Source organism: Anolis sagrei, chromosome 6 (assembly GCF_037176765.1).
Source record: "Anolis sagrei isolate rAnoSag1 chromosome 6, rAnoSag1.mat, whole genome shotgun sequence".
Taxonomy (NCBI): domain Eukaryota; kingdom Metazoa; phylum Chordata; class Lepidosauria; order Squamata; family Dactyloidae; genus Anolis; species Anolis sagrei.
The window spans coordinates 13,644,925-13,672,426 of record NC_090026.1 but is presented as its reverse complement, the minus strand read 5'-3'; the positions used below and the strand labels follow the sequence as shown (position 1 = coordinate 13,672,426).

General features: G+C 43.3%; 1 protein-coding gene and 5 non-coding genes across 6 annotated transcripts; 1 reads left to right on the top strand and 5 right to left on the bottom strand.

Annotated features, from left to right (window-relative positions):
* The first annotated feature begins 1,395 nt into the window (after nt 1-1,395).
* Nucleotides 1,396-4,897, top strand: LOC132779331 (ribonuclease-like). The gene is made up of 2 exons (XM_060783023.2): nt 1,396-1,489; nt 4,256-4,897. Exon 2 carries the CDS (start codon nt 4,297-4,299, stop codon nt 4,741-4,743), a length of 447 nt encoding a protein of 148 aa, XP_060639006.1. The 5' UTR covers nt 1,396-1,489; nt 4,256-4,296; the 3' UTR covers nt 4,744-4,897.
* Nucleotides 4,898-10,189: 5,292 nt separating this feature from the next.
* On the bottom strand, nt 10,190-10,261 carry TRNAP-AGG (transfer RNA proline (anticodon AGG)). Its single transcript has one exon. It is a non-coding gene; the product is annotated as a tRNA-Pro (tRNA).
* A 1,175-nt stretch (nt 10,262-11,436) lies between these two features.
* TRNAT-UGU (transfer RNA threonine (anticodon UGU)) lies at nt 11,437-11,509 on the bottom strand. The gene has a single exon. It is a non-coding gene; the product is annotated as a tRNA-Thr (tRNA).
* Nucleotides 11,510-11,702: 193 nt separating this feature from the next.
* On the bottom strand, nt 11,703-11,774 carry TRNAP-UGG (transfer RNA proline (anticodon UGG)). The gene has a single exon. It is a non-coding gene; the product is annotated as a tRNA-Pro (tRNA).
* Nucleotides 11,775-20,927: 9,153 nt separating this feature from the next.
* Nucleotides 20,928-20,999, bottom strand: TRNAP-UGG (transfer RNA proline (anticodon UGG)). Its single transcript has one exon. It is a non-coding gene; the product is annotated as a tRNA-Pro (tRNA).
* Nucleotides 21,000-23,299: 2,300 nt separating this feature from the next.
* On the bottom strand, nt 23,300-23,371 carry TRNAP-AGG (transfer RNA proline (anticodon AGG)). Its single transcript has one exon. It is a non-coding gene; the product is annotated as a tRNA-Pro (tRNA).
* Between the last annotated feature and the right edge of the window lie 4,131 nt (nt 23,372-27,502).

The window sequence follows — 27,502 nt, the reverse complement described above, 5'->3', positions numbered from 1 at the left end:
CTGCATTTAAAGTGGCGTCCAGCCCAGAGCGGATCAAAGATACCTCCAGCCAGAGGGGCTCTCTCTCTCTCTCTCTCTCTCTCTTGGTCCCAATGGCTGAAGAGAAAGTCAGGAGAAGAGGCAACTTTTGGTGCGCACACTGGGGTCTACAGATATGCCTCTGGACCCGAAGCAGGCCAGGCATGGTGGCTCCGCCCCTTGGCCCACCCGCGGATTGGGGAGAGGAGAGGAGGTCGGTGGAGCGCCAGGGGATCAGGAAAGGGAGCCAGTCATGGGGAAGGGATTGAATGCGGAGAACAATTGAGCGCCGGCTCTGTTCGTGCACCTGGTGGCCGGGTGGAGCAGGAACAAGAGGGGCTAGGCGAAGCTCAAGGGTCTGGCCCCTTTGGGAAGAGGATCGCCCGGCAGCGAGGCAAGAAAGCCAAGGCTCCCCCCGGACTGCTAGGGCTGTTGTGAGCTGAGGGGGTGCTCCTCAAGTGACGGTCGAGGGGCATTTAGAGAGGCGCCTCTGTTCCCCTGGCAAAAAAAAGTGTTCTGCGACCGCTTACTTCGCGTAATGGATGAGCCGCCCCTGCTTGGCACACAGAACTCCCTTGACCAACAGAAAATACCTGAAGGGTTTGGTGGGCATTGACCTTGAGTTTTGGAGTTCTAGTTCACCTACATCCTGGGAGCACTGTGGACTAAAATAATGAGGGATCTGGAGCAAACTTGGCACAAATCCTCAATATGCCCAAATGTGAACACTGGTGGAGTTTGGGGAAATAGACCTTGATATTTGGGGGTTGTAGTTACTGGGATTTATAGTTTACCTAAAATCAAAGAGCATTCTGAACACCACCAACAATAGAATGGGCTAAACTTCCCACACAGAACCCTCATGACCAACAGAAAATACTGTGTTTTTGAAAGGTCTGACCCCTCTGACACCCCTTCGCAACCCCCTCCCCAGGGCTCCCGACCCCCAGGTTAAGAAACACTGAACTAAGTAAATCTAAATATAATCTAATTCATGAAAGTCAAAGCCATGAAAGTGGGGGCGTACTGTAGTGTAACTTTGGCTGGATCTACACTTCCTTATATCCCAGGATCTGATCCCAGATTATCTTCTTATCCTATATTATCTGTCTGTATTGATACATATAATCGAGTTCAAAGCAGATAATTTGGGATCAGATCCGAGGATATGCAGCAGTGTAGATCCAGGCTTCATCTCCTTTTCCCCTTCCTGGTCAAAGAGATGCTTCTTAGATTTTGTCATACAAATAGGTTTTTAGTCATCATGCTGGTGAAGATGCTTTGCAATGTGAGGCATCCTCCAGCAATTTTTGAGGTTGGAAGCATCTCTGGAATTTCCTGTCGGTCTGCCCTTACACCTGACTTGTGAGGAATAATTATGCTCTTCCTTCCTACCGGAGTAATACCTGCCTCAGTATTTCTCTTCATCCAAGAAGGGCATCAGAAGGGAACAGAGCATCATAACACAAAGGTGAGCTTTGAAAACTAACTGAGCAAAAGTGATGTCTTTATGATGTAGTATCTTATCTTCTAGGAATTATATGTTACTTTACAATTATAGGTAGCTAGCTACTAGACGTGCAAAATTTTGGATTAGATCGGAACTCGTATCTGATTCGTTAAATTTGGACATACGAAGATGAGTTCTGAGGCATGCAGGAAAGGTGATGGTGAATTTAGAATTTGAATCACCCATTTTTTTGTATATGATTTATTTGGATGTCTCCCAAGGTTAGTTTAATTTTCACTATAACCATTAAGCAACTTTTGTAAAGCTGCTTTTAAAATCTTTTAAAATCTCATGCTTTTGGCCCCATCTTCGCCAGTGCTGCCATAAGGGAGGCTCTGCGGATGTGGCTAATCACAGCCACTTAACTATAGTTTGGGAAAGCCAGGCCCCCAATGATAGAGATTACAAAAGGCCCTACCTTAAACTACGTTCCCCAGTATGCCTTGGGAGGAGAATGCACCAATCAGGAGAGGAAAGAGAAATAAGAAGTCAAACATATCTAGAAACAGGTCTAATATTTGAGGCACCAAAACATAGGTTGGCCTGGGATGTAAGATAAGTAATAGGAAAGTCATCTGTAACGGTTTGTGACTTGGAAAAGATGGATGGATGAGACTGAAATGGCAGGGAGGAGGTTTGAGGAAAAGAGACAAAAGAGAGTTACTGAGGTCTGCAAAAGTACGGTTTATTCTCGGTTGGTGCCAACTGGATATGGACCCTGCTGGTATTCCAGGAAACAGGGTGATGAACAAAGGAATTGCCTTGGTTTATATACCCTTTATAATAATATGCATACATCATACAAGCATCACAATGTGCATCACAAAATTTCACTTTTACATTGTCTTCAAGAGCATATTTTTAACTTCAAGACCTTTAACCTTCCATTAAGCACCTTTATCTAAAGAGTTGCTGTTAGAGGACCATCCTGTACCCCATAGCACCAGAATGTCTCCCACCAGCTACTGATAGCAAGAACTTCCATCCATCTTGAGATAAGTCCCACCTGAAGAAGCCTCTTTTTAATATATATATATATATATAATTAAAATTTCAGATACAATAAAAGAGGGGGCACATTTAGTTTGTATAGAAAAGTAGGAAAGTATAAAGATATGGAAGAAAAAGGAGAGAGAGAGAGAGAGAGGAACCCACACCCGAAACTTGGGATTGGGGCTTGGGTAGGGGGTTTAGTTCGACTTCCAATCTTCTTCACCTCGGATTTAATCTTCTCTAGTCATTAGATCACCCTTGATTGTTTGGCAAGCTTCTTTACATAGTCTCTCCTAAGAGCATTTCTTATTAAAATTTATCTTATCTCGATCATCCATTTCAGGTTTTCTTGTATCATAAAATTCTTTATTGGTGTCTAGTCTGTCCTGGGTATTTTAATATTCTGCTTTATATTCATCCGTTGTGTTAGTCTGTCCATGTTCATAACCTCTAGGATTTTCATTAGCCAATGTTCTTGAGATGGGATTTCTTTCGTTTTCCATAGTCTAACATAGTTTATTCTGGCTGCTGTCACTAGATAATTAAAGAGTTTGTCCTTATTTAAGTCCACTTCGAAATCTATTAATCCTAAGAGAAAATATTCTGGTTTAAGTTCTAGCTTTATGTCTACATTTTTTCTATTTTTTCGTGAATATTCTTCCAATATGATTTGGCAATTTTACAGGTCCACCACATATGGAAGAAGGAGCCCATTTGTTCCTCAAACTTTCAACTTTTATCATTTGTTCTTGGGTAACATTTGGCCAATTTCCGAGGTGTGATGTACCATCTGTACATCATTTTTAACCAGTTTTCTTTTAAGTCGAATGCATATGTGTATTTGATTTTTTTATTCCAGATTTTCTCCCAATCTTCTAATTGTATTGCATGTCCGATATTTGCTGCCCACTTAACCATACAATCTTTAATTAGCTCTGTTTCAGTAGACAATTCTAATAGCTACTTATATATTTTTGTTATTGTCTTGTTTTCTGATATTAGTATCGTGTCCCAAAAAGTTTCTTTATCCATAAATCCTATTTTTTGTCTTTCATGTAATATTCTCTAATTTGTCTATATTGGAACCAGGATATTCCTTCATCTACCATGCTTAGCTCTTCTTGGGTTTTCAATGTGTACTCCTTATTCTGTTTTTTCAAGATATCCACCTGAAGAAGCCTCTTGATGGCAAGGCTACATCATTAATCTTACGATAAGCCCTGTTTGGTACGGCATGGAAGGGTGTCTTGATATTTGCCAGAAGCCTTAGACATTCCTTTCCATAGACTTCTTTCTGGCCTCTTTGTGGCATCTAATATGCAGCTTTTAGGAAGAGCATCTCTTCCCAAGTGAATGTTCATGCACACATATCCCTCTGTGATTTCAAATATATATTCTAATTCCAATTTCTAATATGGTTACATCCAATATATATTTTCCAATATGTGTATTATGTGTTTTCATCATGCCTTCATCAGGACAAAGCTAAATTTTGAATTACGATTCATTTACTGTATTGTGATTTTGTATACATCAGGCATGAGCAAACATTGGCCCTCCAGGTGTTTTGGACTTCAACTCCCACAATTCCTAACAGCCGGTAGGCTGTTAGGAATTGTGGGAGTTGAAGTTCAAAACACCTGGAGGGCCAAAGTTTGCTCATGCCTGGTATTTAATGTGAAACAGTAATTGAATGTAAATAAATTCTTTTTAAAAATTGATTTTCCTTCTCAGGTACCCAACTGCATTTCGACCCCCTTTCCCAACAGATAGCAATGGCACATAAATACACACGTTCCGGCCTAACCGTGGCACTCTTTGTGGTGTCGGTTTGGTTGGCCTTGGCCAGTGCAAAAAGCTACCAGAAATTCCTTCGAGAACACGTCGACTATCCTGTAACCCAGGTTCCCGACATCCAGCATTATTGCAACCTCATGATGAAACGCCGCAACATGGCGAAACCCAACTACTGCAAGCACCTCAACACCTTCCTCCATGTGGACACCCCCCAAATCCAAGCGGTGTGCGGCCAAGCTGGGGAGCCCACCACCGGAGACCTCCGGGAAAGCGAGGACAGCTTCCCCATGACAGTGTGCCGCCTGCAGAAGGGTTCTTGGGCCCCGGATTGCCAATATGAAGGAGCCCATGGCATAGAGAGAGTCGTCATCGCCTGCGAGGAAGGCTTCCCTGTCCATTTGGAAACCGAGGTCCCCGATTATTGAGGCGTCTTTGGACACAACACTTCGCTCTTTCTTTTCCTCCATCTCTTTAATGTCTCCATTGCTATTTCTTAAATTGTATTCATACCATCCAACTATCCCAGTTTGACAGTTAATGTGTTTACACCAGCACGGGCCAACTTGGGCCCTCCAGGTGTTTTGGACTTCAACTCCTACCGGCTGTTAGGAATGGTGGGAGTTGAAGTCCAAAACACCTGGAGGGCCCAAGTTGGCCCATGCCTGATTTACACTGTTGAATGAATGCTGTTTCATATCTCTGGCATTCATAATGCAAAGAGAGTTTACACTCAACTAAGGTTGCATCTGCACTGTAGAATTAATGCAGTTTGGACTCACTTTTATTGCCATGGCTCACTCCTCTGTAATCATGAGAGCTGTAGTTTTACAAATCACAAAGCAATTACTCTACTCCAAACTCAAGAACATAAAACGGAATGTTGATGGCATTTAAAGATGGACTCAAGGCCTAGACACTGAGAACTGGGAAGCCCTGGCCCTTGAGTGCTCTAACTGGAGGTCGGCTGTGACCAGCAGTGCTGCAGAGTTTGAAGAGGCACGAATGGAGGGCGAAAGGGAGAAATGTGCCAAGAGGAAGGCATGTCAAGGGACTGCCTTCTGTCTGGAAACCGATGTCCTCACTGTGGGAGAAAATGCAAATCAAGAATAGGGCTCCACAGCCACCTACAGACCCACTGCCAAGACACCACATCTGGAAGACCATCATCCTTGAAAAGGAGCCCCCGGTGGCGAAATGGGTTAAACCCCTGTGCCGGCAGGACTGAAGACTGACAGGTCACAGGTTCGAATCTGGGGAGAGGCGGATGAGCTCCCTCTATCAGCTCCAGCTCCTCATGCAGGGACATGAGAGAAGCCTCCCACAAGGATGATAAAAACATCAATTCATCTGGGCGTCCCCTGGGCAACGTCCTTGCAGACGGCCAATTCTCTCACACCAGAAGCAACTTGCAGTTTCTCAAATCGCTTCTGACGCGACAAAAAAAATCATCCTTGAACTACGAGGGATCACCTAAGGAAGTAAGGAAGTTTTACAAAGTCTTGGGCTTTCTCTGTTCAGGAGTGCTGGTAATACACCAAACTGTAACTCTTACAATTCTATAGATTTGAGTCATGGCAGCCAAAGTGGTGTCAAACTGCATTAAATCTACAATGTAGATGCTCCTTAACTGAGGAAAGAAAAGAAGAGAGAAGATGATGAGATTTTCTGCAGATTCAGACAAAAGTAAACTGCAGCAGCCTTTCCTAGTTCGTATGTTCCTTATTAATAACTTTTACCATGTTAACTATACATTTATGTTGCTTTGGCATATATGTCCCAGCTGTAAACAATTCAATTTGACCTCCATATTCTTATTCATATTTTGAGAATAAAATAAATTTAACAACAGCAATTTCACTTTTATTTCTGGGCAGAGAATATAGAATCATAAAGTGGGCCATCCAGTCCAACCCCATTCTGCCAAGAAGCAGGAAAATCACATTCAAAGCACCCCCGACAGATGGCCATCCAGCCTCTGTTTAAAATTCTCCAAAAAAGGAGCTTCCACCACACTCTGGAGCAGAGAGATCCACTACTGAACAGCTCTCACAGTTAGGAAGTTCTTCCTAGTGTTCCGGCGGAATCTCCATTTCTGTAGTTTGAAGCCATTGTTCTGTGTCGTAGTCTCCAGGGCAACAGAAAAAAAGCTTGCTCCCTCCTCCCTATGACTTCCCCTCACATATTTATACAGGGTCCTCATCATATCTCCTCTCAGCCATCTCTTCTGCAAGGTAAGCATGTCCAGTTCTTTAAGCCGCTCCTCATAGGGCTTGTTCTCCAGATCCTTGATCATTTGAGTGGCCCTCCTCTGGACACATTCCAGCTTGTCAATATCTCTCTTCAATTGTGGTGCCCAGAATTGAACACAGTGTGATTCCAAGTGTGGTCTAACCAAGGCAGAATAGCAGCATGACTTCCCTGAGTCTAGACACTAGACTCCTATTTATGTAAGCCAAAATCCTTTTGTTTTGTTTGGTTTGGTTTGGTTTTGGTTTTTGGCTGCTGAATCAAATTGTTGGGTCATGTTCACCTTACAGTCCACAAAGACTCCAACATCTTTTCCACACATACTGCTGTCATGCCAGGCATCCCCCATTCTGTACTTTTGCTTTTCTTTTCTTTTTTTTGCCTAAGTGGAGTATCTTGCTTTTGTCCCTGTTGAACTTCATTTTGTTAAATGTATTGTCGAAGGCTTTCATGGCCGGAATCACTGGGTTGTTGTAGTTTTTTTCAGGCTATATGGCCATGGTCTAGAGGCATTCTCTCCTGACATTTCGCCTGCATCTATGGCAAGCATCCTCAGAGGTAGTGAAGTCTGTTAGAACTAGGAAAAAGGGTTTATATATCTGTGGAAAGACCAGGGTGGGACAAAGGACTCTTGTCTGCTGGAGCTAAATGTGAATGTTTCAGCTGACCACCTTGATTAGCATATAATGGCTTGACAGTGCCTAGAGCAAACTTTTGTTGAGAGGTGATTCATTTTGTTAGTTTTGCCCCTCTGACATCCCCAACCGACCCCAAAGGTTGAGAAACGCTGTCTTACCAGAACCTATCATGGAGCTTTCTTGGTAACTTTTATTCAGAGTCGTTTTGCGTTAGTCATCCTGTGAGACTGTGAGTGTGCAACTTGCTGAAGGTTATGAATTATGAAGGATTTCAGAATTGTGTTTGGGACAATGTTTCTCAGCATCTCTACACATGCTTGGCAGATATCAGGGTCAGTATCTCAAAAAGGTAGTTTTTCCAAGCTCTTGTTGTTGTTGTTGTTGTTCATTCGTACAGTCATTTCCGACTCGTCGTGAGTCCACACCAGAGCTCCTTGTCGGCCGTCACCACCCCCAGCTCCTTCAAGGTCAATCCAGTCACTTCAAGGATTCCAAGCACTGCTCATCAGAAATTATTATTATTATTATTAACTTTATTTATACCACGCAAAATCTCCCGAAGGACTTGATGCGGATTACAAAGGCCAAGGCCGCAACAAACAACAACATACAAATATAACAATAAAACTCATAAGCAAATAATAAAATATCAAGCAAAGACAATAAAACACTAAAAACAATGACACATGATGCATTTAAAATCTAAAAGGCTGGGCCAAATGTAATGGACACAATTTAAAAGTGCTGAACTTGACAGGAGGTATGTAGAGGTTTTTGGAGGTAGGTGAAATGTGCAGACAATCTTAGTCTCTAACAAAGTGCATTTGGGACATGATGCCAGGAGTTTCCTAATCTGGAAAGGCACACTGGAACAGCCAGGTCTTCAGGCTCTTCCTAAAGATTGCCAACGTTAGGGTCTAATGTCCTTGGGGAGAGTGTTCCCGAGTCGGGGGCCACCACAGAGAAGGCCCTGTCCCTCGTCCCCACCAAACACGCTTGTGACGCAGGTGGGATCATGAACAGGGCCTCTCCAGATGATCGAAGGGAACGTGTGGGTTCATATATGGAGATGCGGGTCCCAAGCCATTTAGGGCTTTGTAGGTGAGCACCTGCACCTTGAACTGGGACCGAAAGATGAACAGCAGCCAATGGAGCTCCTTAAACAAGAGGGTTGACCTCTCTCTGTAAGGAGCGCCAGTTAACAGCCTGGACACCGACCGTTGGACCAGTTGGAATTTCTGAGCCGTTTTCAAGGGCAGCCCCACGTAGAGCGCATTACAGTAGTCCAATCTAGAGGTGACCAAGACATAGACCACCCCGGCCAGATCAGCCTTTACGAGGGATGGCCGCAGTTGGCGCACGAGTCTCAATTGTGCAAAAGCCCTCCCGGCCACCGCCGACGCCTGAGCCTCAAGCGTAAGTGATGGGTCCAGGAGGACACCCAAACTGCGGACCTGTGACCAGAGGGAGTGTAACCCCGTCCAACACAGGTTGCTACCCTATACCCCGAAATGTGGAGTGTGATAGAAAAAATGGGACTCTTACTCACTTCCGTGTACAAACACCAGGCCCATGGCATTACACCTCATAACCTCATTGAGTCACACAAGGAGAGTCATCTAAAGACAAAAGAGGAGTTATCCACCGTACCTTTCATCATTGGGTCCCACCAGTGGGTTCTGCCCAGCGAACCCAGGCATGTTGATGTGATCCCGGATCACCATGATGTCTCCCACTTTGTACTCAGGGTTGAGCCCTCCAGCTGCATTGGTCACGCCAAGGAGATGGAAAATTCGGACTGGGAAGGTCACCTGGGAAGAGGAACGGAAAAGAAGGCAATCGTGAGAGGTGGGCAGGCTTCTCCGGTGCAAGACAGAACAGATAAGTCCTGGGTCTGTTTGCAGAACTCAATCTATTCCAGGATATATTCTCAGGAAACTTGGGACATGCATCCACTGTTCAGTTTTAATGCTCTCTAAACCAGTGGTTGTCAACCTGTGGGTCCCCAGATGTTTTGGCCTACAACTCCTAGAAATCCCAGCCAGTTTACCAGCTGTTAGGATTTCTGGGAGATGAAAGCCAAAACATTTGATCTGGCCGGAGTGGTCCATGCCTTGGTCACCTCTCGATTGGATTACTGTAATGCGCTCTATGTGGGGCTGCCCTTGAAAACGGCTCGGAAATTCCAACTGGTTCAACGGGCAACGGCCAAGATGTTAACTGGCGCTCCTTACAGAAAGGTCAACCCTCCTGTTTAAGGAGCTCCACTGGCTGCTATTTACCTACCGAGCCCAATTCAAGGTGCAGGTGCTTACCTACAAAGCCCTAAATGGTTTGGGACCTGCCTACCTTCGTGACCGCATCTCCGTCTACAAACCCATGCGCTCCTTTCGTTCATCCGGAGAGGCCCTGCTCGCGATCCCACCTGCATCACAGGCGCGTTTGGTGGGGATGAGGGACAGGGCCTTCTCTGTGGTTGCCCCTCGACTTTGGAACACCCTTCCCAACGTTCCTAAAGACGTTGGCAGTCTTTAGGAAGAACTTGAAGACTTGGTTATTCCGATGTGCCTTCCCAGAATAGGATAATCTCCAACACTCTGTCCCAGAAGCACTTTATTAGAGTTTAATACTCTCTGCACATTGCACTTGCCCAGAACTCCAACATACCACCTTACACACCCAGCACTTTTAACCTGTACCCATCATTGGCCCGGCCCTGATTTTATTGTATAATAGTATAATGTTTTGTTGTGTTATTGCTTATGTTTTTAATTTGCTGCATTGTTATTGTCTGTTGTTATTGTGTTGAGGCCTTGGCCTTTGTAAGCCGCATCGAGTCCTTCGGGAGATGCTAGCGGGGTACAAATAAAGTTTAATAATAAAGTTTAATAAAAATAATCTGGGGACTCACAGGTTGTGAACCACTGCTCTAATCGTTTTGGAGTCTGCTCTTGTCTTCTTATTTATCAAAAAAAAGTTCAAAATGGGGCTCGTCCGGGATTTGAACCCGGGACCTCTCGCACCCTAAGCGAGAATCATACCCCTAGACCAACGAGCCATGTTCCTGTCTGCTACTTTGAAGCAATGCTTTTCTGGTCTAGTGCCACCTAGTGGCAACATGGGTATTACTTGATATTTTTCCTAAACTTCCTTCTTCTTCTGCTCCTCTTTCTTTATGTATTTGGAAACTAAGTGGGAGGAATCCAAACTTAACACCAAAGTTCAAGATTTAAATATTTCAGCAGGTTGAAATTGCACTGGATATTATCATTCTACTCCTTTTATTTCCGGGAAGGAAAAAAGAAGGCAGGAAATAAAACCACAGGAAGAGGGAATTGGACTATTTCAACTAGAGTTCCTCTGAGCATGTACAGAGTGCGTTCCCCCCTATTACTCACCCTCATTAAGCAATCACAGCTGGAATAGAAAGACTGCCATTCTTTGCAAGAATGTAAACATGCCAATTCAGAAGTTGATTGAGCTCAAAATGAGGGACTTGCGTGTTCAGTGTACGTGGGAATGGATAGACACGGGATGGCATGAACTTGGGAATTGGACTGTTTCAACGAGAGTTCCTCTGAGCATGTACAGAGTGCGTTTCCTTATTGCTCACCCCCATTAAGCAATCACAGATTGACATTCAAGAATGTAAACATGCAAATTCAGAAAGTGATTGAGCTCAAAATGAGGGACTTGCGTGTTCAGTGTACGTGGGAATGGATAGACACGGGATTGCATAAACTAGGGAAGAAGGAAGCCAATGAAGGGGAAATCTGAGGCTGTGTCTACACCGTGGAATTAACGCGATTTGGTACCACTTCCGGTGCTGTATCGAATCCTGGGAGAGTTGTAGTTTTTGGGGAGACTCCAGAAATCTTAGATGAAGACTTTATGAAAACTCCCAACTCCCAGTTTTCCATAGCATTGAGCCATAGGAGTTAAAGTGGGACCAAACTGCGTTAATTCAACAGTGTGGATGCATGAGTAACTTGCAAAAAGGGAAGTAGTGACATTAAGGTAATAGTATTGCAATTGCAAGGAGTTTAAACCCACTCCTTCCAACTCCCAGGATTCCATAGCATTGAGCTATAGGAGTTAAAGTGGGACCAAACTGCGTTAATTCAACAGTGTGGATGCATGAGTAACTTGCAAAAAAAAGGAGAAGTGACATTAAGGTAATAGTATTGCAATTACAAGGGGTTTATAAACCCACTTCTTCCAGCAACATAACAAAGGCCCCAGCGAGATTTGAACTCGCGACCCCTGGTTTACAAGACCAGTGCTCTAACCCCTGAGCTATGGAGCCTTGCATGCAGTTCCCATCTTGCCCAATACTTTAGAAAGCTTGGACTCAAGGACTTCCTGATTCAAACTTCCTGGTTGGATGAATACTTTTGTTATGGTTGAGTCTCTTATTGTTTATTTCACTCTCAAGGGCTTTATTTCCAACTCCACCAAAAAAAGAAAAAGAAATTGGGGGACACTCACACACAAAAACAGGGCTCGTCCGGGATTTGAACCCGGGACCTCTCGCACCCAAAGCGAGAATCATACCCCTAGACCAACGAGCCAGCTGGGAGGAACACAGTCCAACCTATATTTGAAACTGAAAGAATACACTGTGTCCCATTGCTTCCTTGTTGTTTCAAGGTTGAGGTTTAGCGCCTCCTTGTGGTCGGAATGTGAAGCTGCAGGGTTCAATTTTGTTTTTATTCTGGGGCTCCTTCCAAACAACTGAATGAAGTCCCACATTTTCTGCTTTGAACTGGACTATACGGCAGTGTGGACTCAGATAAGCCAGTTCAATGAAGATCTTGTGACATTTTCTGCCTTGATCATCTTGATTATATGGCTGTGTGGAAGGGCCCTGGGTTTGTTTGGAGAGTTAGGGTGCATCTATTATTATTATTATTATTATTATTACTGCTCAAGCACAGAGCTTCGAGATGGTAGAACAGAAGCTCTCCGAAGCTCTAGGTGCTCTTACTGCCTATTACAGGGAAAACCAACTGATCCCTAATCCATCTAAAACACAGACATGCGCCTTTCACCTTAAGAACAGACAAGCATCCTGAGCTCTGAGGATTACCTGGGAAGGAATCCCACTGGAGCATTGCAGCGCACCCAAATACCTGGGAGTCACTTTGGACCATGCTCTGACCTACAAGAAGCACTGCCTGAACATCAAACAAAAAGTGGGCGCTAGAAACAACATCATACGAAAGCTGACTGGCACAACCTGGGGATCACAACCAGACACAGTGAAGACATCTGCCCTTGCACTATGCTACTCTGCTGCTGAGTACGCATGCCCAGTGTGGAACACCTCTCACCACACTAAAACAGTAGATGTGGCTCTTAATGAGACATGCCGCATTATCACGGGGTGTCTGCGCCCCACACCACTGGAGAAATTACACTGCTTAGCCGGTATTGCACCACCTGACATCCGCCGGGAAGTAGCAGCCAATAGTGAAAGGACCAAGGCAGAGACATCTCCAGCTCATCCCCTGTTTGGGTATCAGCCAGCACATCAACGACTTAAATCAAGACATCGTTTTCTTAGATCTACAGAGACACTCGCTGGAACACCCCAGCAAGCGAGAGTCCAAAAGTAGCAGGCCCAAACCCAGCACCTCAATTCATGAGTGATACCAGATGAGAGACTCCTCCCTGGGCACACAGAAGACTGGCGACTTGGAAGGCGCTGAACAGACTGCGCTCTGGCACCACGAGATGCAGAGCCAATCTTAAGAAATGGGGCTACAGGGTAGAATCCTCGGCATGCGAGTGCGGAGAAGAGCAAACCACTGACCACCTGCTGCAATGCACCCTGAGCCCTGCCACATGCACAATGGAGGACCTCCTTGCGGCAACCCCAGAGGCACTCCAAGTGGCCAGATACTGGTCAAAGGACATTTAACCAACTACCAAGTTTGCAAAATCTGTGTGTGTTTTTTTCTTTTTCTTTTTAATCTGTCTGTTTGTTTTGCTCTGTTAGAATTGTAATACAATGGTTGCTGATGACACGATAAATAAATTATTATTATTATTATTATTATTATTATTATTATGTACTAACCGTCCCCTGCCACACATTGCTGTGGCCCAGTCTGTGTATGTGTTTTGTGTGAGCATATGTGTTTGTGTATATGTGTGTGTGTGTGTGTGTGTGGTTTTGTGCATACCTTGTAATGTAATTTTTATTTTTATGCTGTGTTTTTCAGTGTCACTCATTGGCTTGATAGGTGTATTGTGTCCAAAATTGGTGTCAACTTGCCCAGTGGTTCTTGAGTTATGTTAATCCCACAAACGAACATTACATTGGGTTGTTGTAGGTTTTTTCGGGCCATACAACCATGTTCTAGAGGCATTCTCTCCTGATGTTTTGCCTGCATCTATGGCAAGCATCCTCAGAAGTAGTGAAGTCTGTTGGAACTAGGAAAATGGGTTTATATATCTGTGGAATGACCAAGGTGGGACAAAGAACTCTTGCTTGTTGGAGCCAGGTGTAAATGTTTCAACTAACCACCTTGATTAGCATTTGATGGCCTGGCAGTGCCTGGGGCAATCTTTTGTTGAACGTTACATTTTTATTTATATTTTAAAGCATAACTCCAGCCCCCATATATATATGGGGGCTGGAGTTATGCTTTAAAATATAAATAAAAATGTAATGTTCAACAAAATACACAATGTGTATTTTTTAAGTAAGGTCCGTTGGAACATAAGTACACAACGAAAGTTTATTTCAAAAAAGTAAATTTATTTTCATTTTTAAGCCGAAGAGCCGGCGTTGTCCGTAGACACCTTCAAGGTCATGTGGCCGGCATGACTGCATGGAGCACCGTTACCTTCCCGCCGGAGCAGTACCTATTGATCTACTCACATTTGCATGTTTTCGAACTGCTAGGTTGGCAGAAGCTAGGGCTGACAGCGGAAGCTCACGCCGCTCCCCGGAATTGAACCTGCGACCTTTCGATCAACAGGAGAAAGTACATACTCAGCAGGAGAAAGTACATACTTCACTCTATTTTTCGACATAGTTGCCAAGTTTGTTCAAACACTTATCATACCTCTGAACCAATTTTAAAATACCCTCTTCACAAATCCTCGCTTCAACTGAAGCCACCAAATCGTCTGTAATCAAAGAAGGGTGACCGGAGCGGTCCTCATCATGGACGTTGTCATGGCCATCTTTGAATTGTCGTACCCACTTATGCACTTTGCTTTCACTCATAACAGTATCACGTACACTTCACAAATCTGTCAATGAATTTCTGCAGCAGGCAGGTTCCTTGCTGACAAAAACCGTATCACTGAGCGAACCTCACATGCGGAGGGTGAGTTGATAGTCTTAAACATTTTTAAAGCACAGAACAGAACCGTACAGGTGAGCTACAGAGCGGAAACTGAGCACAGTTGTTCCCGAGGCATGCCAGTACACGACGCACGCGCTCGTTGCAGTATGCGCGCGAACTACTAGTATCTACAACAAAACGGACCTTACTTAAAAAATACCCCTCATATATATATATATATATATATATATATATATATATATATATCCTAGCCGTCCCCTGCCACATGTTGCTACCTCAATTTCCAACTTGACAGATGCAACTGTATTTTAGGCTGCATAGGTCAACAGCAAGCTAGACTATTAATGGTCGGGAGCTCCCTCCGACCCAGGCTGGCTTCGAACTCATGACTTCTCAGTCAGTAGTGATTTAATGAAACTGGCTTCTAACTAGCTGCACCACAGCCTGGTCCATGCATACCAGGAATAGGCAAACTTTGGACAGCAACTCTCACAATTCCTAACAGCCGATAGGAATTCTTATGCACGGTGCTGAAAGGTTTTATGGTGTCATAAATTAATTAAATTAGCCTCCCTGCATAAAGCGGTACCTAAATTTCCAACTTGACAGATGCACCTGTCTTTCGGGCTGCATAGGTCAAAAGCAAGCTGGACTATTAATGGTCGGGAGCTCACTCTGATCCTTGCTGGCTTCAAACGCATGACCTCTCGGTCTATAGTGATTTAATGCAGCTGGCTACTAACTAGCTGCACCACAGCCCGGTCCATCTACACCAGGAATAGGCAAACTTTGACCCTCCAGGTGTTTTGGACTGCAACTCCCACAATTCCTAACAGCCAGTAGGCTATTAGGAATTGTGGGAGTTGAAGTCCAAAACACCTGGAGGGCCCAAGTTGGCCTAGGTCTGGCATAGATGCATTTTAGGTCCCAGGTTTTGTTTTGTTTTCCTTGCAGTAGAGCTATTTTTCTCTCCTGCACAAACAAGCCCAAGACTAATTTGCCCGGCTCCTCATCAACTTCTCGAATCCTCAATGGAAAAACCAAGTGGCTTTAATAAAAACCTTTGAACGTGCCAAGGTGAGATAATCGGTCGTTCCTCCCAGGAATTACCTGCCTCCAATTACCTTCCTACCTTTGAGCAGGTGTTCTCATACCTGTCCAGGGACCTCATTACATCTTGCAAACTTTTCTCAGAAAACTTTATGACTCTGGGGATATTTCAGAAAGTTTGATCCCTTTGGAGCTCTCATCACCTGCGCCACACACTTTCATACTAGGCAAAGTCAGAAAATAATAATAGAAAGAGGGATTTGTATGTCCATGGGTGCATCTACACCAGGCATGGGCAAACTTTGGTCCTCCAAGTGTTTTGGACTTCAACTCCCACAATTCCTAACAGCCTACCGGCTGTTAGGAATTGTGGGAGTTGAAGTCCAAAACACCTGGAGGACCAAAGTTTGCCCATGCTTGATCTACACTGTAGAATTAATGCAGTTTGACATCACTTTGGCCCATTCCACACAGCTAAATAAAATCCCACATGATCTGCTTTGTAATGGAATATATGGCAGTGTGGACTCAGATAACCCAGTTCAAAGCAGATATTGTGGGATTTTCTGCCTTGATATTCTGGGTTATATGTCAGTGTAGAAGGGCCCTTTAACTGCCGTGACGCAGTGCCACCACCAGTGTTCTTTTGGTAACGAATGTTAAAGACAGTGAAAAAATGACAACAAAGGACAACATCCAGCTCTCATTGTAATTCAACTCCCAGCATTCCTCACCATTGGCTAAGGCTGCTGGGACTTGCAGTCCCGATCTGAAGTGCCATACTTTCCCAAATCCTGTACTCTAGCATCTTTTTAAAAAAGAGTATTTTACTAATATTTCAGTTAGACTGATGGAGCCGCTGGTGGCACAGAGGGTTAAACTGAAGACCCACAAGGTTGCAGGTTCGAATCCAGGAAGAGCGCGGATGAGCTCCCTCTGTCAGATCCAGCTCCTCATGCAGGGACATGAGAGAAGCCTCCCACAAGGATGGAAAAAGATCAAAAAATCCTGGCGTCCCCTGGGCAACGTCCTTGCAGACGGCCAATTCTCTCACACCAGAAACGACTTGAAGTTTCTCAAGTTACTCCTGACAAAAAAATAAAAGTTACTGATACATCTATATGTCACAATAATATAATATTATTTATATTATATTATATTGTATTATAATATATTATATTATATTATATTATTATATAGCATATATAACTAACACTTCCTTTTAGTAAAGGTAAAAGTTTCCTCTTGACAATAAGTCTAGTTGTGTCCAACTCTGGGGGTTGGTGCTCATCTCCATTTCTAAGCCAAGAGCCGGTGCTGTCCAGAGACACTTCCAAGGTCATGTGGCCAGCATGACTACATGGCGCGCTGTTACCTTCTCGCAGAAGCAGTGCCTATTGATCTACTCACATTTGCATGTTTTCAAACTGCTGGGGTGGCAGAAGCTGGGGCTAACAGCAGGAGCTCAACCCGTTCCTTGGATTCCATTTAGGTTAAAGAAATTAAATTAAATTAATATACAAAAAAAGAAAGAAAGATAAGCGAGAAAAAGAAAATAATCAACCTACTATTATATTTTTAAAGAAATAAAGAGAGAGAGAGAAAAGAAAGAAAAGAAACATACAAAGTAATAAATAAAAGGCAAAAAAAAAAGATAATGTAGTTATGACTGGACTTAATGTCAAGGGGAAACCGTTACCTTCACATACTGAGATACCTTGGAAATGGGACCCAAGTCCAAAATTCATTTATGTTTCACACTTACACATAGCCTGAAAGTAATTTTATATAGTATTTTTAATAATATGCATGGATGTTTGAGTGCATTGAACCATAAGAATAGCAAAGTCGTCACTGTCTCAGCAATTCTGAATTTTGGAACACTTTGGAATTCCAGAAAAAAAATCCATGGATTTAGTTATCCATAGGGGTCTTGGAAACAAACTGTAATAAAATTATATTAAATAATAAATTTTGTGAAAGAGTTGTGAAGAGAGGTGGGTAAGTAATAAAATGATAATGACTATTATTATTATTATTATTATTACTATGATGTGCAGTGTTTTTATTGTGCTTTTTGAACTCCACTCCCAATGATACATTGGATATAATCTTGAACCAAGTTTTTTCATCGCAGGCTTGTGAATTTTTCCCACGATTCCCCCAGGGAAGAGCAATAATTAATACAGTTGCTTAAGACATAATTGTAGCTATTCCTACTTGCCTTTGTTACCTAGATCTGAAATGGTTGGGACTGAATGGCATGATGGTCCCCAAAGTATTGTAATTTCAAGGCTTTCTTTCAGCTAAATAGTCTCTGGGGCTGTGCAGTTCACAGTAATTGCTTCTGGTGATTACAAAAGAGAGAAAGGAGGAAATGTTAATCTGAAAATACATTTCTCTGTTGCAGTGAACAACAACTCTCCTCTTGTTTTAACATATCCAGTTTTTTCATGTCAGAAGTGACTTGAGAAATTGCAAGTTGCTTCTAGTGTGAGACAATTGGCCGTCTGCAAGGACGTTGCCCAGGGGACACGTGGATGTTTTACCATCCTGTGGGAAGTTTCTCTCATGTCCCTGAATGGGAAGCTGGAGCTGACAGACAGGCTCTCACCCCATTTCGTGGATTTGAACTGCTGGCCTTTAGGTCAGCAGTTCAACTGACAGAAGGGTTTAACCCATTATGCTACTGCGGCTCCAGGATATTCAGTGAGCCCTCAGTATCTACTGGAGTTTGATTCCAGAATCCACAAATTGTACCAAAAGCTACCAAACCCCATCTCTATGTAACACAATTTTTCCCCTGGATTATAAATGTCATTTTCTAATTGGTTCTGTTATAAAAAACATGGAAATGGTTTATTAAACTGTTAGAGACCCTAAATTGGGTCTTTTTAGGTCCACATTGCGGGAGCACAAAAGGAAGGAGACAGTCCCAATGAAAGATAAAAAAAAACAAGGTTTTATTTTTAATTTCTTCATGAAGAAGATGGACAGCCAAGCAACATGCGCAGATGTTACCATTCAAGTGACTGCCGTCCCCCTTGGCTTTTGACCACCAAATATATAACCTCAAGTAAACAAGAACATTTTTATCATGGAAAGTACTCGCTTTCCAGCCCCCTCTCTTGACCTTTTGATGGAAAGTACCTTCTTGTACATGCGGCCTCTGCGCTTCAAAAAACAACCTTTGAAGTTAACCACAAGCATCCTGTATAAGAAAGTACCTTCTTGTACTTAAAAACATTTTCTTCCATAATGCTCTTTTTAAGTCAGAGAAAGGGTATGTCTCCCTTTTGCTGTTAATTTCATTCAAAGCCCCTTACTTAGTATTTGCAAATTTCACTCAAAGACCCTTTCCAAACAACAAAAACTTTGTTTTTGCAAGACATCCTGCAGCACATTTTGCTATAGTATTTCAATGAATCAAGTCTCAACCAATTCAACACAATTCTGGACTATAACAACTATTTTCAAAGTAAGTGTTGCACAATTAAACCGGAAATAACACTTTCAGACCAGAAAGAGAAAATGTTTCAAATTCTGTTACATAGTGTTATATACAGTGGTCTGATAAAATGGTATCCTGTATATCAGTGGTTCTCAACCTTTTTTTGACCAGGGACCACTCTCCAACATTAGTAACAAAAGGGTTACAAATCAGTTTTTGGTCAATTTTAGATTTGGTTTGGTTATTGTGGGTGCTGATTCAGAAAATTGCATTGGATAGCCCACATCAGCTCTAGTTTCTGATAGAGAACATATGCCATCCATTAGTCGCCATCCGCTCGCTCACAGAAAACCTATATACTTTATACTCCCGCCTCTCGAACAAGACCACTAGCACTCTGCTACGTCTTCAACCGACTGAATGGCGCACATTTTAAAAAAGGAAGTTGTCTGCCTCACCCTGTATAAAACTGCTTTTGACATGTATCAAGACACAGCCCAGAGACAGTCAACTCTCCATGACCCTGCCAAGATAATCCCCTGGAAAAGCAAGGTTGGGTAAGCCCCTCTGGCCATTTCCCAGACCAGATATTCACTGGACCCATTGTTCATATATATATATGTATGTATGTATGTATGTATGTAAAGATAAGTAACTTTCCATGTCAACCCAGATAAACTGACAATGAGCAGCTATCGCTCAGCTTTGAGTGAGCCATATAACTATATAGTTATATGGCTCACTCAAAGCTTGGAGATAGCTGCCCATGGAAACTTAGAGTGTGTGCTCTTTTATTAAACCTCTTTATTGACAGCCAAGCCCTTAATTGCCCAAGATCTTCACCTTTTGCTCCAGGAGCCTCGCTAATTTGGAAACTCCTATTTTTGTTAGGAGTTGGCCTAATCAAAAGCTTATTGATATTTCACTGACACTGTTTGACTTGATTATACCCCTTCCCAGCAGGCAGGGCATCACAATAGCTGATTGGTTCCTCGGCTGGCCAACTCCTAGTTGTCATTTCTCCACCAAAGGGAATCCCTGCCTGGAAGCAGTGATGTCAGAGGGACTTCTGGCCAATCAGGGCACAGATCTTGACCGGCCCTTCTCTCAGTCAATTTTGAGAATTTTGAATGGCTGTCAAACTGAATAAGGCATCATGCTTTCTCTGGATGTTTATCCTTGTGCTTTTGAAGCATTCGCTTGTACTTGCATCCCTTTTGACCGGATTAAATCAAACCTCTGTGGCTTGTCTTCAATCTGGTGAATTGTGTTCCTGTCCTGGCCCATTCGGTTTAGCATACGCTCGCCAGGCATGGGTCCTTTTATCCGCGGTCCTAGCAGGAAGTGACCTTGCCATAAAGACCTTGTAAGGAAGGCCTTCTCAAAGGATGAATCAAAGATGGAAGCAAGCTGGAGAAGGGAGAAAGAAGTCCTTAAGATGACAGAACTTAAGTAAGAATTGAGATCTATATTCAGAAAAGGCATATCTGTGCAACACCAGATATATACAGTAGTCGATTCTGAAAGTGAATGTGAACGGCTGGAAGGAATAGTGTGTCCAAGCTATGGAAATGAGTTTTTTGGAGCACACCTCAAATAATCTTTGAAACAGGCTGCAGCTTAAACCTGGCACACATGTTTGAGCACAGAGAAAGATGTTTACTCACATTCTTTCCCGAAACCTCATGACAGAGGTAATGAGTTAATGGAAACAGGTGACAACTGGTTTGGCTACCTGCAAACTGACATAATTTTCCTTCCACCTGTATGACAAGGTTTAATACTTACTGGCAATTGTCAGTCAAGCAGGTTCAAGCCTCCCTTTGTGAATGCTCAAGGGCCATGACCAACTTGGGAGTCAGCTTTGTGTGCGACTTTGGCACCTGTTGGGCGACAAAAAAGGGCTCGTCCGGGATTTGAACCCGGGACCTCTCGCACCCAAAGCGAGAATCATACCCCTAGACCAACGAGCCAGATGAAAACTGTAACCTCATGAAATCTACAACTATTCCCATTCACAAAGTTAAACCTGCTAATGTGATGGCCTAACATATAGCAGTAATTCTTTCTGATGTTTTGAAACATCAGACCACATTCTTGGTAGGAAAACAGTCTCAACTTGGTTCTTCTTCCAAATTGCAATCCAAATTGTGGACCTTGGGACCCCTAGATGTGGGTCCTTGAGTCTCCCAAAGCTCTCCAGATTATAATTTTATAAATTCGGTATTTATTTGTTTGTTTGTTTGTTTGTTTGTTTGTTTATACATACCCTGTCCTTCTCACTCTGAAGGGAATTCAGAGCGTCTTACAGGACACATATACGGCAAACATCCAATACCTGATTATACAATTAACAAGGACAGACAACACAAACAGAGGTAAAGGCAGCTTTTCCCATATTATTTTCGGCATTTTGGAAGTTGTGCTCAATTTCAGACTGAGGGGGTGCTGTCACTCCATCTTCCATGCAAGGAGCTTCCTCCCAATTGATGTCCTTAAGGGTGCCTTTATTACCTTTCCGCTAAAAGCGGTACCTATTTATCTACTTGCATTTTTTGCTTTCAACCTGGTAGGTGGGGAGGGGAGCTAGGACACCGGGATTGTGGTGCAGCTGGCTGAGTGTCAGCTGCATTAAGATCACTCTGACCAAAAAGGTCATGAGTTCGAACCCAGCCCGGGTTGGAGTGGGTTTCCAACCAATTGTGTGTAGCCTGTTGTCGACCTTTGCAAACCAAAAGACAGTTGCATCTGTCAAGTAGGAAAATAAGGTACCACCTTAAAGTGTGGGGAGGCTAAATTAACTGATTTATGAGGCCATAAAGAACACTCCAGCAAAGCTTTCCAGCGGGGAAGCATGCGGGGAATGCGGAAGTGCTTCATCAGCGTCGCAGATGGACGATGAAAGCGACAGCTCCCCTGGTGGCCAGAAAAAGTTAAATAGCCTCTGTGTATGTCTGTATATGTTTGTATGTCAAAAATTGGCATTGAATGTTTGCCATATATGTGTACACTGTAATCCGCCCTGAGTCCCCGGCGGGGTGAGAAGGGCGGAATATAAAAGCTGTAAATAAATAAATAATAAAATAGGACTAATGGCGGCCGCTCATCCCAATCTGGGCTCAAAGTGCTGACCTTTCGATCAGCAGGATTTTTCTGCAGCACAGCAGTTTCAGCCTGTTGTACTAAACCTCAAAATGTTTTGCCCCAAAAAGTTCCTAAACCAAAGCGGCTTGATTACTCTGACCTTCCAATGATCCTAAAACATAAAATATAGAAAGTTGGCCAAAATGTCGTCCAGAAGTGACATCCAAGTTAATTGAGTACAAACTCCTTCTGCACTTTAAAGCAAGGATCAAATCAGACTGTTCAGAAGAAGATGGATTATTTATATTTCACCCACTTCCCTTCTTTCCAGAGAAGCCTCCCACAAGGATGATAAAAACCTCAAATCATCCGGGCGTCCCCTGGGCAACATCCTTGCAGTCGGCCAATTCTCTCACACCAGAAGCGACTTGCAGTTTCTCAAGTCACTCCTGACAGGACAAAAAAAAAGGGAGACAAATGTCTGTGAAATCAACTTTAAATTGATTTTTGCTTTCCAATGTTCAATAATAAAACCATGCTAAATGCAAGATACAGAGGTGGGGAAAATCACATGCTATGTCAGACATCTTAGGGTGTATCTACACTGGAAAATTAATGCGGTTTGACACCACTTAAATTGCCTTGGAATCCTAGGAGATGTACTTTGGTGGGACAGGAGCACTCTTTGGAGAGAAGAAGAAAAACCTTGTAAAACTACATCTCCGTTTTATTCCATAGCAATGAGCCATGGCAGTTCAAGCGGTGTCAAACTGCATTAATTCTCCAGTGTAAACGCACCATCCATCTCACAAGTAAAAGTATACAGGACTGCATTAGCTATCCAAGATACAAAACATCACTCGGACTGGATCCAGATTGCGATATAATCTAGTTTCCGAATCATGATTTTCTGCTTTGAATCGGATTATATTAGTCTACACGGCCATATAATCCAGTTCAAAGCAGATAACATGGATTCAAAAACTGGATTATATGGCAGTGTAGATAGGGCCTGAAGAGCAATCTTTTTGAAGCTGAAAAGGCCCTTCTTGAAAACAGAGAATGTAGGAAATATTACACCAAATGGAAGGAATTCAAGGACAGTAAAAGGCATCAAAAGCAATGTTGAGTTTCCCAAAAATGTTTTCAGTAGTTTCAAACAGGAAGATTTGAAAAGTTTCTAAAAATGGGGCTCGTCCGGGATTTGAACCCGGGACCTCTCGCACCCTAAGCGAGAATCATACCCCTAGACCAACGAGCCAGACAGGATAACTATTTTTCTAAAAGTTTTCTATACCAACCTCAATTATTTTGTGCCACGTTGAATTGCAGGACATCAGGCATCCTATTCAATCTGTGTAGCTTCTGGCGCCACCTAGTGACGCTTGGAAGTATTTTCTCAAATCAGGACAGTAAATATTAAAGAGCAACACTCAAAAAAGCATGAGATTTCCAGACAAGAATCAATCAGGGCCAGTTAACACTTCCCAACAAAGCAGACAGCCAGGCTTTGAAGCTGCAAGACCATTCAATGCTAATCAAGGTGGCCAATTGTAACATTTGCACTTGCCTCAAGCAGACAAGAGTCCTTTCTCCAACTCTGGACAGATATATACACCTCACTTATCTAGTTTCCAGCAAACCTCACAACCTCCGAGGATGCCTACCATAAATGTGGGCAAAACGTCAGGAGAGAATGCATCTGGAACATGGCCAGCCTGGAAAACTCCAAGCAACTCAGTCCACGCTTTGGTTACATCCTGTTTAGATTACTGCAACGCTCTCTACGTGGGGTTGCCTATGAAGACTGCCCGGAAGCTCCAACTAGTCCAACGTGCGGCAGCCAGAATGCTAACACGAGCAGGGTACAGGGAGCATACTACTCCTTTGTTGCGCCAGCTCCACTGGCTGCCAATTAGCTTCCGAGCACAATTCAAAGTGCTGGTGTTAACCTATACAGCCCTAAACGACTCCGACCCAGTTTACCTGTCCGAACGTATTCTCCCCTATGAACCATCTAGGTTAAGATCGTCTGGAGGGGCCCTGCTCTCGGTCCCACCGGCCTCTCAGGCGTGTCTGGTGGGGACAAGGGACAGGGCCTTCTCGGTGGTGCCCCCTCGACTCTGGAACTCTCTCCCACTGGAGATCAGAACTGCCCCCTCCATTCTGTCGTTCAGAAAACGGGTGAAAACCTGGCTATGGGGTTTGGCTTTCGACGAGTGAATCAATATTTCTGTAATCGGATAGATGACGATGAATGATGGACAACGAATTCACTATGACAACTGACCATTGTTATTATGTGATTGCATTTTGCTGTTATAACGTTTTAATTGAATATGTTATATGATGTTTTTAATGATTGTTTTGTGATTTTATTATTGGAAACCGGCCCGAGTCCCCCGATAGAGGGGTGAAGACCGGTATACAAAATCACTAAATAAATAAATAAATAAATAAACATTTTCTTGGTTAGGAAGATGTCTTTTTTCCTTGTAAAAGATATTTTTTAAGGTACCAAATGTTGTGTGTATGTATGTATAGCTTGATTTAATTTTGAAGGACTGAGAATGCAGTATAGAGCTTTAAGTAAACTCATTTTGCTGAATCCTGATAAAGGGAAAATGGATATTTGCAAGGCGACAGGAGCAATAAGCATTGGCCCTTCTTGGGGTTGTATTGCAGGATCCCCCCTGGATGTCAAAATCTGTGGATCCTGTATTCTCATTATATCTAATGGTGTAGTAAAATGATGATACTTAATATATAAAGGGTAAAATCACGATTTGCCTTATATATATATATATATGCCATATATATAAAAGCTAAGGCAGAATGAGCAGATCTTACCATTTTAAGATGCAATCTTAGAGACAAGTTAAAAAAAAAAGATGCAACCACATGCCTTAGGAGAGCGTGCTTGCTCCATCAATGTTTAGCCTTTACACAAATGACCAGCCACTGCCAGAAGGATCAGAGTTTCATCTATGCTGATGATTGTGCCATCACCGCTCAAGCAGGGAGCTTTGAAATAGTTGAACAGAAGCTCTCCGAAGCTTTGGGTGCTCTTACTGCCTATTACAGGAGAAACCAGCTGATTCCTAATCCATCAAAAATGCAAACCTGTGCTTTTCATCTTAAGAACAGAGAAGCATCTCGAGCTCTCAGGATGACCTGGGAAGGAATCCCACTGGAGCATTGCAGCACACCCAAATTTCTGGGAGTCACTCTGAACCGTGCTCTGACTTACAAGCATTGCCTGGCTATCAAGCAAAAAGTACGTGCTAGAAATAATATCATATGAAAGCTGACTGGCACAACCTGGGAATCACAACCAAGTACAATGAAGACATCTGCCCTTGTGCTTTGCTACTCTGCTGCTGAGTACGCATGCCCAGTGTGGAACACATCTCATTACATTAAAACAGTGGATGTGGCTCTTAATGAGACATGCTGACAGGATGAGACAGGATGTCTACGCCCTACACTGCTGGAGAAATTATACTGTTCAGCCAGTATTGCACCACCCGATATCCACAGCGGAGTAGCAGCCAGCAATGAGAGGACAAAAGCATTGACATCTCTGACCCACCCTCTGTTCGGATATCAGCCAGTATGCCAATGACTTTTTTTTTGTCATGTCAGGAGCGACCTGCAAGTCACTTCTGGTGTGAGAATTGGCCGTCTGCAAGGACGTTGCCCAGGGGACGCCTGGATGATTTGATGTTTTATCATCCTTATGGGAGGCTTCTCTCATGTCCCTGCATGAGGAGCTGGAGCTGATAGAGGGAGCTCATCCGCCTCTCCCCGGATTCGAACCTGCAACCTGTCAATCTTCAGTCCTGCCGGCACAGGGGTTTAACCTACTGCGCCACCGGGGGCTCCATGCCAATGACTTAAATCAAGAAACAGTTTCCTAAGATCTACAGAGATACTCACAGGAATACCTCAGCAAGCGAGAGTCCAAAAGTGGCAGGTTAAAACCCAGAACCTTAATCAGTGGCTGATACCAGATGAGAGACTCCCACCTGGGCACACAGAAAGACAGGGCAACTTGGAAAGCGCTGAACAGATTGCGCTCTGGCACCACGAGGTACAGAAATGGGGTTAAAAGTGGAGTCTGCAACATGCGAGTGTGGAGAAGAGCAAACTGCAAACCACTTCTTACAAGGCAGTCTGAGCCCTGCCACATGCACAATGGAGGACCTTCTTATAGTGACACCGGAGGCACTTGAAGTGGCCAGCTTCTGTTCAAAGGAAATTTATTGCAATGCCAAGTTTTTAACCTTGTTTGTGGTCTTTTTAATACATTATAACTATATTCTCAGGGCCCCCTAATGGCGCAGTAGGTTAACCCGCTGAGCTGCCGAACTTGCTGACCGAAAGGTTGAAGGTTCAAATCCGGGGAGCAGGGTGAACTCCTGCTGTTCACCCCAGCTACTACTAACCAAGCAATTTGAAAATATGCAAATGTGAGTAGATCAATAGGTACTGCTTTGAAGGGAAGGTAACAGCGCTCCGTGCAGTCATGCTGGCCACATGACCTTGGAGGCGTCTATGAACAATGCTGGCTCTTCGGCTTAGAAATTGAGATGAGCACTACCCCCCAGAGTCGGACACGACTGGACGTAATGTCAAGGGGAAACCTTTACCTTTGAAAACCACCCTGCCTCGCCTTCGGGCTTGAGAAAGGCGGGATAGAAATACCGCAAATAAATAAACAAACTGTATTCTCAATTTGCTTCTGACACGATAAATAAATAAAACCATCAATCTGTGTGTTCCAACTTTTTTTTATTATTCACTCATATTATAATTAATAAAACCAGGGCTCCATTCATTCATTTAAATAAAAATAAAAAGTGCAGAATGCTGATACTCCTCTAAAAAAATAGAGATATTCATATTGTATACATACATTACTTATATATATATATATCTATGTTTCTGAACCTGCTGAGACCTTTTGGGGCCTCTTGAGTCGAAATCCTTCGTTTGCACATTCGTGGTCATTGCCTCCAGTGTCTTGGCATTACAAAGCTGCCATCTGCAAAGTTATGAGGTTACAGTAGGAACAAAGATATGTAAGACCAAAGTTTCAGACACGTATCAGTTTCAGACAGTTTGCAAAGCACAGAAGCCGCCATATCATAATTTCACCAAAGCCGGACCTAAAAACATTGGATCTTAGAGCGAGGCTGGCCAACGTCTGGCCCTCTGAGCATTGCTGAATTCCCACAAAGTCCATGTTGGGGACAATGGGCATTGTAGTCCGACAACATCCAAAGGGATACAGGTTTACAGATAATATTCAATACATTTCTACTGTGGTGGGCAAAAAAACCTGACTCAGTGCATTCTGCAAACTGAGTGGGTGCAAAAGACACAAGAG